Source organism: Phyllobates terribilis, unplaced genomic scaffold, assembly GCF_046119375.1.
Source record: "Phyllobates terribilis strain yellow unplaced genomic scaffold, ASM4611937v1 Scaffold_1__5_contigs__length_1240528914, whole genome shotgun sequence".
Lineage (NCBI taxonomy): Eukaryota > Metazoa > Chordata > Amphibia > Anura > Dendrobatidae > Phyllobates > Phyllobates terribilis.
Genome location: NW_027362761.1, coordinates 43,966,302 through 43,979,769, shown reverse-complemented (window position 1 = coordinate 43,979,769; position 13,468 = coordinate 43,966,302). Strand labels below are relative to the sequence as shown.

At 40.5% G+C, this 13,468-nt stretch overlaps 1 protein-coding gene across 1 annotated transcript in view; it reads right to left on the bottom strand.

Annotated features, from left to right (window-relative positions):
* LOC141165790 (metalloprotease TIKI1-like) overlaps nt 1–13,468 on the bottom strand; it is a 192,584-nt gene that overhangs the window by 165,804 nt on the left and 13,312 nt on the right. Inside the window, exon 2 of the mRNA XM_073651704.1 lies at nt 514–1,074. Coding sequence (XP_073507805.1) covers nt 514–1,074 — 561 coding nt within the window. The remainder of the gene's footprint in view (nt 1–513; nt 1,075–13,468) is intronic.

Here is a 13,468-nt window from a genome sequence, read left to right as displayed (position 1 = left end):
TTTGGCAAGTGTGCAATAGAGATACATTGCAGTTTCTGCTTATGTGCAATTATACATTAATATAAATTAAAAGCTTTTTACATATTACTTAGAATTGAACACATTTAGAGCATACCTTGATTTTTTGAAAATGTCACAGTATTAATTACAAAAAGTTTTAAAAAACTGTAACTAACTGTCGTTCACGATGCGAGGCTCTCTGGTTCCAACAGAGTTCAAACTGTCCAATATTTTATCTAAATTTCTATACAGAAATGTTATTAAAAGTTGAGGTATGTTGACTCGCTTTGGAGAACTCCTTATTATATGGGCTAACAGGATAGACTTAGAGCACACCCTGGCAATAACAGTTGATCATGAGTGAGACCACCCATCATCAATTTGACTAGACCCGAATTAAACTCTGGGTTGTCCAAACTGGTCAACTTTTTAACAATGACTGTGGGAAAAATCGTAGGGATGCAATATACAATATGTGATTTTTGTATGTAGTGAACATGGGATAATTCTTACCTGTGAAAAATTCAACCCATTAAGCGGGTGACATTGTTCTTCTACTTTCTCGACTGCCCCAGTTCTCTTTTTAAGACGCTCTGCTTCCTGAGCAAGATACAAATCCAGTACTGGGACTCCTCGTGATTTAATGTCAACCTCTGTCAAGGAATTCACCATGAGCATCACCCATACAGGTCTTTTTCGTTCCCAGTTTCCAGCAATCGCATTGAATAAATAATCAGCATAAAGGCCTTTCCCTCTTTGATCTGGAGTCATCCATGAGGGCATCATGAGTTTAACATATTCCAAATGGCGTTTGAGTCTGCGATAAATATCCCTAGGAAGAACACTTTGTAGATTCTCACCCTGAGGCAGCATCTGGCAACTGGTCAGTGCAGAAATTGTGTAGGGATCTGTCAAATCCAACTCAAAGTATACAATATTGCTCTGCTGGAAAGCTTTCTTAGAGTTTTCTGGAATAAAATCCCACACCCTTGTGTATGGAACATGAATGGTGCCAAAGAAGTATGAAGGAGGATCTCGTTTGATGGTCCAGAGAAAAGAGTTCAGATGGCTTTGCTGAAAAATAAAAAGAGCATTACAAAGCTTTAGCTTTTTCCTTTTCCCTCAAATCATCATAAATCACAGCAAGGGGTCAGCCATTTTTTGTCATGGCAGCACACTCAAAAATCACACATCACATCACTGCTTTAAATTATCTTAATGGAAAAGATCAAAGTTCAATAGAATCCGTGCAACGATTTTAAATGCAATTAAAAAAGTTTCTATGATTAACATATGCGTATTTATAAAGGACCGAAATCCCTGATTATATTAAGTTAATTGCATTAGTCTGAAATGCTTTGAACTCTGGTTTAGTTTAATTTATTCCAAAAAGAAATGTGACAACTCACAATGTAGTGGCAGAGGTCAGACGAAACTTCAGCTTCCAAACAACACTCAACTTTATAGAACAAAGTCCTTGATATGCACTTACTGTATATGCATATTAATAGGAACACTCTACACCAAACCTGGGCAAAGTGCGCCCATGGACCACATGTGGCCCTTTGGCTATTCTGGGTCAGCTGGACAATGTGCTGATGAGAATAATGATCTTTTGGGTAAACAAAAAGATCACTTCGCCCTACGAACGATCGTTTTGCTTTTTGTTTAATTTTTTATTTATTTGTATTACTTTATTTAACTCATTTATATAGCGCCATGAATTCCACAGCACTTTCGCGACATCCTCAATGTCCCCATTGGGGATCATAATCTAAATTCCCTATGGGTATATTTTTGGAGTGTGGGAGGAAGCCAGAATACCCAGAGGAAACTGATGCAAACAGGTGGGAACATACAAACTTCTTGCAGATATGGGAATTGAACCTGGGACCCTACAAGGCTACAGTGCTAACCACTGAGTCACTGAGCTGCCCCTTCCCTCAATCAGTAGTCTATTTAGACTGCACAATTATGGTGAAATGAGCATTATTAGAAGCGCTCAATAATCATAATTACGCAGTGTAAAGCCACCATAAAGAAAGGTGTTGTCTCAAGTTTGGAAGTTATTCCCTATCCACAGGATAGCTGATAACTTTCCAATTACCAGGGGTCTGACTGCTGGGATCCCACCAAACCCAAAACCAGGCCTGTGTGAATGGAACCGTGGTCGATCATGCACACAGATACTCCATTCATAATGGGAATGCTGCAGACCAGCCATATGCAGCACTGCGCTATCTCCAGTGGGCCCATTAGGAGTGGATGGATGTGCGCATGATTGACCACTGCTTAGTTAGAGTCTCAGTTCCGGGGATTGGTGGTTGTCCCAGTGGTCCGACCCCCAAATAATAAGTTATCCCTTATCCCCTTATTATAAGGGATAACTTCCAAACTTGAGAATACGCCTTTAAGAGAATCCTTTCCAGCATCCAGTCTTAGTGTAGGTTAAGGTTCAATTAGAAAAGTGAGCAAAAACAGGTTTCGAAGTAGAAGCTGAAAGTAATTTTATGAAAATATGTAATCTCTGCAACAATAGCTGCAGGGATTAGCTGCGAACACCCATGGATAATTGGATTCAAATGTTGTAACCTAGCAGATGTTTATACACATGCACAGGTAATTCAGGTAGCCAAACAATGAAAGAGATTACAAAATGACATTTGAAATCAAGACAATTTCGGCATTTATACATCACCATGGATATAAATCAACAAATACATATTGTTTTATATCAACTGTACATATAGACAAGGAAATGAGAAGTTAGTTGTTGCATTCAATGTAAAACAAAAAGTTTGACTCAAATGTAAACTTTGATGTGAAATGTTTATATTAGATACATGCTCATTGTACAATGGTTTTAGGAGCGTTATTAGTATGCACTCGACTAATGAAAGTTGGATCTTGATTGTTCGTCAGCTTCCTTTTTAGATTTAGCTGCATTTGGTTTTTATGCCTGAAAAACTTTTCGACAACCTGCCTAGTATCCAATTAGTTCTATACACTAGATGATGTATCACCAAAGAAACAAATTTATGAAATCAGTTGTGCGCAAACAAACCAAAGATTCAAGTTTAGTAAAGGAAATCCAGAAGATATTCGGATTAAGTATAGCATTACCTTCACAGTCCCCAGGCACAGCAGGGGGCCATTGGCATGCAAACAAACTAATTAAGAAACACAATGGAACAAGCCAGCACTTCCTTCAGACACATTGGGAAGCTACACCGGCCTGGTGTGTACATAAATCCCATTCATATCACAAGACAGCTACTATATTACTGTAACAAAGATTCTCCCATTATTCTTTGTGATTGCGATTATTCCTCGATGCCTTCTGCCATAGAATTTGGCTACGTGCCCACTATGCGTTTTTCAAGCATTTTTGCCGCGGAATTTCCGCAGCGAAAACGCTTAAAACGCTTGGTAATATGTGCCCCATGGTCCCCAATGATAATCCGCATGTGCTTTGCACATGCTGCGGAAATTTCCACTGCGGATTATCACTACGCAGCATGTCCATTAATTTTGCGGACATGCAGCGTAATTGCCGCCATTGACTTGCATTGAATCGCTTAATATCCGCATCACTACAAGTGCACATGCGGATATTAAGCGATTCAATGTGCGGATGGGACCCGGGTCTGGAGAAGAGGAGACTCTCCTGCAGACCCGGGTACCATGGTACCTGTAAAAAAATAATTTAAAATAAAAAAATATACATTATACTTACCTTCCGATGGCCCCCGGTCTCCTCAGCGATGCGTCTGGTGTGTTGGGCGGCTCGGGATGGTCTAAAAGGACCTTTCATGACGTCATTTAGTCGCGTGACCTGTCACATGACTAAATGATGTCATGAAAGGTCCTTTCACACCACCGCGAGCAGTGCAAGAGACCGGACGCACCGGAGAAAAAACCGAGGGCCATCAGAAGGTAAGTATAATCTTTATTTTTTATTTTTTACCATTCTTATTCTTTTTTTTTAACTATTACTTGGTCACACTATACAAATCCATGCCGGTTGCATGGATTTATATAGTGTGACCAAGTTGTCAAGCACTTTTCCAAGTGATGCTAAAATCGCTTGGAAAAGCGCTTGATAACCCGCATGCAGAAATGCATGTGAAGAACGCTTCACATCCGCATGTCCCTGGCAGGAAAAACACATGTAAAATCCACATACGTTTTTCCTGCCAGGGAGATGCGGAAAAAATATGCAGCATTTCTGCATCGTGGGTACATAGCCTTAAGGTTCTATATCGCTGCTAGGTATATACAGTGAAGGAAATAATAATTTTATCCCTTGCTGTTTTTGTAAGTTTGCCCACTGACAAAGACATGAACAGTCTATAATTTTAAGGGTAGGTTAATTTTAACATTGAGAGATAAAATATCCCCCAAAAAACCAAGAAAATCACATGGTATAAATTAGACACTTTTATTTGCATTTTGCAGTGAGAAATAAGTATTTGATTCCTCTGGCACACAACACTTAATAATTGGTGGCAAAACCCTTGTTGGCAAGCACAGCAGTCAGACGTTTTTTGTAGTTGATGATGAGGGTTGTGCACATGTCAGGAGGAATTTTGGTCCACGCCTCTTTGCAGATCATCTCTAAATCTGTCGCTTGGCAACTCGGAGCTTCAACTCCCTCCATTAAGTTTTCTATGGGATTAAGGTCTGGAGACTGGCTAGGCCACTCCATGACCTTAATGTGTTTCTTTTTAGCCACTCCTTTGTATGTTTAGGGTCATTGTCTTGCTGGAAGACCCAGCCACGACCCATTTTTAATGTCCTGGCGAAGGGAAGGAGGTGTCACTCAGGATTTTACGGTACATGGCTCCATCCATTTTCCCATTGATGCGGTGAAGTAGTCCTGTGCCCTTAGCAGAGAAACACCCCCAAAACATAATGTTTCCACCTCCATGCTTGACAGTGGGGACGGTGTTCTTTGGGTCATAGGCAGCATTATTTCTCTTCCTCCAAACACGGCGAGTTGAGTTAATGCCAAAGAGCTCAATTTTTGTCTCATCTGACCACAGCACCTTCTCCCAATAACTCACAGAATCATCCAGGTGTTCATTGGCAAATTTCAGACGGGTCTGCACATGTGCCTTCTTGAGTAGGGGGACCTTGAGGGCACTGCAGGATTTTAAACCTTTAAGGTGTAATGTGTTGCCAATGGTTTTCTTGGTAACTGTGATCCCAGCTGCCTTGAGATAATTAAGAAGTTCCCTCCGTGTAGTTTTAGGCTGATCTCTCACCTTCCTCATGATCAAGGATACCCCACGAGGTGAAATTTTGCATGGTGCCCCAGATCGATGTCTATTGACAGTCATTTTGTATTTCTTCCACTTTATTACTATTGCACCAACAGTTGCCTTCTTCTCACCCAGCATCTTACTTATGGTTTGAAGCCCATTCCAGCTTTGTGCAGGTCTATGATCTTGTCCCTGACATCCTTAGAAAGCTCTTTGGTCTTGCCCATGTTGTAGAGGTTAGAGTCTGACTGATTAATTGAGTCTGTGACTATGTAAGACTGGTTGCAATTGAAGGAAACATGAATGCAGCCAAGTACAGAGATATCCTGGATGAAAACCTCTTCCAGAGTGCTCTGGACCTCAGACTTGGCCGAAGGTTCACCTTCCAACAAGACAATTGAGCATCTCTGGAGAGACCTGAAAATGGCTGTCCACCAACGTTCACCATCCAACCTGACGGAACTGGAGAGGATCTGCAAGGAAGAATGGCAGAGGATCCAAAATCCAAGTGAGAAAAACTTGTTGCATCATTCCCAAGAAGACTCATGGCTGTACTAGCTCAAAAGGGTGCTTCTACGCAATACTGAGCAAAGGGTCTGAATACTTATGACCATGTGATATTTCATTTTTTCTTTTTTAATAAATTTGCAAAAATTTCTACATTTCTGTTTTTTTTCAGTCAAGATGGGGTGCAGAGTGTACTTTAATAAGAAAAAAAAATAACTTTTTAGAATTAACGAAATGGCTGCAATGAAACAAAGAGTGAAAAATTTAAAGGGGTCTGAATACTTTCCGTACCAACTGTGTATAAAAAGACACATATGCATGTTTTTCTCAATATCTGACATGAAATCAGAATAAACCTTTCCCGTTTTAGGTCAATTAGGATTACCATAATTTTTAATATTTGCCAAATGCCAGAATAATGAGAGAGAATGTTTTAAGGCATTTTTATTACTTACTGCAAAAACAAAACTTTACATACACTAAGATTACTATGCCTTTAAACAATTCTGGACTGCCCATATGATGATGTCCTGTGTTTGGAGGTTTCTAATAAGTTTTTTGCAACATCTCAGTTAATTAGAGACACACCTGTGGATGTATTTTAATGCACACATGAAACACACTGCTTCTTTGTGTAGCATCATGGGAAAGTCTAAAGAAATCAGCCAAGATATCAGGAAGAAAATTGTGGACTTGCACAAGTCTGGTTCATCCTTGGGTACAATTTCAAGATACCTGAAGGTGCCTCATTCATCTGTACAAACAATTATACGCAAGTACAAACAAGATGGGAATGTCCAGCCATCATACAGCTCAGGAAGGACACGGGTTCTGTGTTCCACAGAAGAACGTGCTTTGGTCCGACATGTGCATATCAACCCAAGGACAAATGCAAAAGACCTTGTGAAGATGATGGTGGAAGCTGGTAAGATTGTGTCAATATCCACAGTAAAATGAGTACTGTATCAACATGGGCTGAAAGCCACTCTGCCAGGAAGAAGCTGTTACTCCAAAAGAAACATAAAAAAGCCAGATTAATGTTTGCAAATGCCCACAGGAACAAAGACCCTCATTTTTTGAGACATGTCCTGTGGACTAATGAAACTAAAATTGATCTTTTTGGGCATAATGACCATTGTTACATTTGGAGGAAAAAGGGAGAAGCTTGGAAGGAAGCCTAAGAACCCCATCTCAACTGTGAAACACGAGGATGGCAGCATGATGCTGTGGGGTTGTTTTGCTGCAAAAGGGACTGGAGCACTTCACAAAATAGATGGCATCATGAGAAAAGATTATGTGGCAATGCTGAAGCAACATCTCAAGACATCAGCCAGGAAGTTAAAGTTTGGGCGGAAATAGGTTTTCCAAATGGACAATGACCCAAAACATACTGCCAAAATGGTAACAAAGTGGCTTAAGGATAACAAAGCCAATGTTTTGGAGTGGCCATCACAAAGCCCAGATCTCAATCCTATTGAAAATTTATGGGCAAAGCTGAAAAGGCAGGTGCGAGCAAGGGACCTACAAACCTGAATCAGTTACACCAGTTTTGTCAGGAGGACTGGGCCAAAATTCCGACCAACTATTGTGAGAAGCTTGTGGAAGGATATCCCAAACGTTTGACCCAAGTCATTCAGTTTAAGGGCAATGGTACCAAATACTAATGAAATGTATGTAAACTTTTGACTTTGCAGTAAGTAATAAAAATGCCTTAAAACATTCTCTCTCTCTCATTATTCTGACATTTGGCAAATATTAAAAATTATGGTAATCCTAATTGACCTAAAACAGGAAAGGTTTATTCTGATTTCTTGTCAGATATTGAGAAAAACATGCATATGTGTCTTTTTATATAGAGTATGTAAACTTCTGGTTTCAACTGTATATACACACACTACGATGTAAAGATACTCTGCTGTGTTGCGTTGCCATGTGTATAATTTATTATGGTGTTATTGTTTACTGTTACTCATAACTCCGTGCCTACTTATATAGATAGATACTCGTTTTAGCCATATAAATAATTGTTTTTTAAGTACCACTGTCTCCTCATTGTCTGCGCTGTTGCATCCGCGTACCTATTAACATACTTGACCTGTGACATGCGGATCCCAACACTGGCTGGAAGTATGAAGGCCAGAAGTACAGTGCAGAGTGTGAGATTAGAACATGACAGTGAGCGTATCAAACTGTGTTTCTACAGCAGCAGACGCAGCAGAATCACAGCAGTATATACATCTGAAAAAGCCTGTGAAGGATGATAATAAAGGCTTTAGTACAAAATATATGGTCCCAAAAAACTCTAAGTTGTCTGTGATGTATCATAGTCTTACATACAGGCAGCAGATAATGATGAGAGACTGTCTAGAGCAGGGATGTCAAACTGAAACACACAGAGGGCCAAAATGAAAAACTTGGACAAAGACGCGGGCCAACCACTATACAGGATAATGGGCCTCACATAGTCTCCATACAGAATAATGGGCCCCACATAGTCCTCCATACAGTATAATGGGCCCCACATAGTCCTCCATACAGTATAATGGGCCCCACATAGTCCTCCATACAGAATAATGGGCCCCACATAGTCCTCCATACAGTATAATGGGCCCCACATAGTCCTCCATACAGTATAATGGGCCCCACATAGTCCTCCATACAGAATAATGGGTCCCACATAGTCCTCCATACAGTATAATGGGCCCCACATAGTCCTCCATAAAGAATAATGGGACCAGCATAGTCCTCCATACAGAATAATGGGCACCACATAGTCCTCCATACAGAATAATGGGCCCCACATAGTCTTCTATGCAGTATAATGGCACCACATAGTCCTCCATACAGAATAATGGCCCCACATAGTCCCCCATACAGTATAATGGGTCCATATAGTGCTCCACACAGTATAATGGGTCCCAAATAGTGCTTTATACAGTATCATGGGCAACAAATTGTCCCCCATACAGTATAAAAGGTCCACATAGTGCTCCATACAATATAATGGGCCCCACATAGTGCTCCATATAGAATAATGGCTCCACATAGTCCTCCATACAGAATAATAGCCCCACATAGTCCTCCATACAGTATAATGGGTCCACATAGTCCTCCATACAGTATAATGGCCCCACATAGTCCTCCATACAGTATAATGGGCCCCACATAGTCCTCCATACAGAATAATGGCCCCACATAGTCCTCCATACAGAATAATGGGTCCACATAGTCCTCCATACAGAATAATGGCCCCACATAGTCCTCCATACAGAATAATGGCCCCACATAGTCCTCCATACAGAATAATGGGCACCACATAGTCCTCCATACAGAATAATGGTCCCACATAGTCCTCCATTCAGTATAATGGGTCCATATAATGCTCCATATAATATAATGGGCTCCACATAGTCCTCCATACAGTATTATGGGCACCCATAGTCCTCCATACAGATTAATGGCCTCACATATGGGTGGTGGTTCTAGTGTTGATGGCCAAATAAAACCACCCTGCGGGCCAGATTTTGCCCATGGACCAGAGTTTGAGGTGTGTGGTCCAGAGGCAACCATTACAGTGCCCATAGACAAGAGCATCTATTATCTACTCTCACACAACATATGTTCAGATATAACCTGCTCAGTATATACCTTCAAATAATACAATATCTTTACAGTTCCATAAAATGTAATATTTTAAAAACAATGTCTTTGTAATGTGATTACTGTGCTAGCATTAACTTCTATACGCTCATTTTTCAACAATTTACTTCCATATAATGCGTTAATAAACATTTACATATGGCCTCAATCTGCAAACTCTGATTGCCAACATATATGGGGCATAACTAATACATGACCGCTATGCCCCCAAGAGTAGAGTGTCTCTGGAGGTGGTGGTGGGATGACTTCTGCGGGCTCAAACATGCTCTTTCCTATACAGTTCTCAGTTGTCTGAGTTCTGCTATTTCACAACACTGACATTTACAAATTCATGTTTCAGTTTTGGTCTCGCTGTAAAACACAACTACTGTTGTATCATGTCTGATTTTCTGCACTTCATCTGTCCATTTAGCGCTTTAGGCTGATTAACTGCTCAGTTAGATAACGGAGAGCAGATTATGGCTTCTTGCAACAACCTCATGTCTATTGATAAAGCCCGAACGTCTTCCAACAACTTATATCAAGGTGAACGAGGATTGTTTTATTTGCGAGTCAGGGAATATCAGTCCTATGTCTATGGCCAGTGTGTGGATTTTCATCCAGCTGCAATGACAGACTGTTAGTGGGTTAAATATCTAAATATAAAATATCCTTGCTATAGCTAGAGTGAGGTTGGTAAAATCGTATTAGCATTTTATTTTTGCACATTCATCTTTTCTTTTCATCTTTTTAATCCTGACTGCAAACAAATGAGTAAGCGAGTAAAATAAATAATGTCAGTTTGCATAACTTTTTTTTTAATATCAGTTTTAGATATATTATTAATCTAAAGGATATATCATGGTTGTACACTGACAGTTTTGTTTCATTTTTTGTATAAAACCCCCAAACTTACTTGTTGACTTATGCATCTCATTAATTTCTATTTGACTTAAAGAGTACTCGTCATGTCAAAAAACACTATTAACCTGCAGATATGGGGTTAATCTGAAGGTTAATAACATTCAGAAGATGTGCGGCAGCTCTTCTGAAGGCCCAACTACTGGGCCTCAGTTTTTCAGTAATGGAGGCATGGTCTATGATCGCCCTGAGTAACGGTTCCCCCAGGATTCCAAAGAATTCATGTAACCTGTCTCGCCCCTATCTGAACCTAGCGGCGTGCGTGTAATATATAGCACCATTAATTCAACAGCGCTTTACATACATTATCATCGCTGTCCCCATTGGGGCTCACAATCTACATTCCCTATCAGTAAGTCTTTGGAGTGTGGAAGGAAACCGGAGAAAACCCACACAAACACGGGGAGAACATACAAACTCCTTGCAGATGTTGTCCTTGATGGGATTTGAACCCAGGACCCCAGCACTGCAGTGCTAGCCACTGAGCCACCGTTCTGCCCAAGACTGTGAGCTTGAGGCTGTTGGGAGGAATAAGGTTAATTTCCAGTCGGGCATTCAGAGAGGCGGCCAAACGGCTTCTGAACACTATTAACATGCAGATTAAGCCCATATCTGCAGGATAATAGCATTTTTTTCACATGACAGGTTCCCTTTAACCTAGAACTGGATGCCACAGTAGTATAGACAGAACTCAGTTTTCATATTTTTGATCCTACTTCAAGCGCTGTGGAATTAATGTCGCTATATAAGCAAAGCATAATAAATAAAATAAGTGCACAAAATTGATTCATTTGAGAATAAGTGTGTATGGCCCAGAAATAAATATAATGGTCTAATAATTCCTGTGCAGTGTGATGCTGTAAGAATGGTAGGTACGGTATAATAATAAAACTGTAGTAATCAGTAGCACAAGCAGTGAGAGTGGAGCTAGTCTGAATTTGCATGTAACCTAAGAGGTGGTGCATATTAAGGAATAATCTCTAACCTTAATTGTGTGATTTGTATAAGAAAGGTAGAGCAAACAGTGTGACTCTCAGTTCATTAAAATGCAAATGGGAGCTGCCATAATGGGAACAGGAGATGGAATAAAGGGAGCTAATGAAGCAGTAATGGTTATGTCTAGAGACTCTAGCCTCCTCTGATCATTGGCTGCAGAGGAAAAGGCTCAGGTTCCAGTGAATGAAGTTCTTGGTGGGGAGTTTCAACAGTGTGCAATGTTATTAAGAAATTTGCCAAGCATGGAGCCATCAAGAACCTCCATGAACGTGGGGGAAAGAGGGAAATTTACAAGAGATGTCTTTGAAGGTTGGTGCAAATAGTGGAAAAAACACCACGTCAAACATCCAAAGACCTGAAGGCCAACCTGGAAAAGTCTGGGGTCATGTTTCAACAAATACTATATGCCGCACACTAAACCAAGCAGAGCTTTATGGGCGAAGGCCAAGGAATAAACCATTGCTGAAGAAAATACATAAAAAGGAACAACTGATCTTTGCCAAAGAGTACCTTGACAAACCACAATCCTTCTGGGAAAATGTTCTGTGGACAGATGAAACAAAAATAGAGCTTTTTGGCAATGCAAAGCAACAGTTTGTTTACAGACGGCGCAATGAAGCTTATAAGGAAATGAACGCCTTACCAGCAGTTAAGCGTGGTGGAGGATCCATAATGCTGTGGGGTTGCTCTGCTGTGTCTGGTACTGGAGGCCTTGACCGTATCACAGGAATCATGAAATCAGAGAATTATGAAGAGATTTCAGAGCGAAATGTCCTACCCAGTGTAAGAAAACTTGGTTTGAATCGAAGATCATGGGTCCTCCAGTAAGACAATGACCCAAAGCACACATCCAAAAGTACACAAGAATGGTTGAAAAAGAAAAAAATGGACTGTTTTAAAATGGCCAGCAATGAGTCCTGACTTCAATCCCATTGAAAACCTTTGAGGTGAGCGGAAATCTGCCAATGGGAAAAATAACCCTGCAAACATTCAAGAGCTTGAGCAAACTGCAAAGGAAGAATTGGAGAAAATTCCAGCTGAGAAGTGCAAGAAGCTTATAGATGGCTACAAGAAACATTTGGAGGCTGTCCTCAATGCCAAAGGGTGTGCAACCAAGTATTAATTAGGGGTGCCTTTATTGCTGCACATTATTGTTGTTGTATATTCTGTTTTTTCTTTGAAATTTCAACATGAAAGTTGAAAAACAATGTTTTATTGTTGTATTACTTTGGACCACTAATTAAAAAATCTTGAGAATATAACTTTGGTACACTTCCATTTATTTCTGAAGATATTGTATAGTCTATGAAAAAAAATAAGGGTTGACAATAATGTTGAGCAGCACTGTACATAGCTATCTTCATGTTCGTAACTATAGCGGTCGTAGAGGTTGCAAATGTGACCCGGCCCATGTGGGAGGGGGGCCCGGTCATGTCAAGGCAAACTTCAGCTGGATGTGCATCCAAGGACGCATATTCAGCTGAAGTGTATTGCGATGCAGAGACCCGTCGGGTCAGTGCATTGCAATACATGCTGCCAGCCAATCAGAAGCCGGTAGCTGACGTCGGGCGAGCCAGTCATAGGCTGCCCATGGCAGTGATGTCATGCGCTGCCCATGGTTTGCATGCAGAAGTCAGCTGCTGACTTCAAAAGAGTGAGTAGAATTGTTTTTTTTTTGCATTAAAGAACAGCGGTAGAACAGGATGGGAGACAAATGTACTAGGATAGGTGTCATATATAGCTGGATGGTCCTAGATGGGGGACATATCTACTAGGATGGGCTCATATGGGGGACATATATACCAGGATGGGGGGGACATATATACCAGGATGGGCCCAGATGGGGGACATATCTGCTAAGATGGGCTCAAATGGGGGACATATATACCAGGATAGGAGGGACATATATATCAGGATGGGCCCAGATGGGGGACATACATACCAGGAAGGGCCCAGGATGGGTGACATATATACCAGGATGGGAGACATACAGGTGCATTTCACTAAATTAGAATATCATCAAAAATGTAATTTATTTCAGTTCTTCAATACAAAAAGTGAAACACATATATTAGAGTCATTACAAACAGAGTGATCTATTTCAAGTGTTTATTTCTGTTAATGATGATGATTATGGCTTA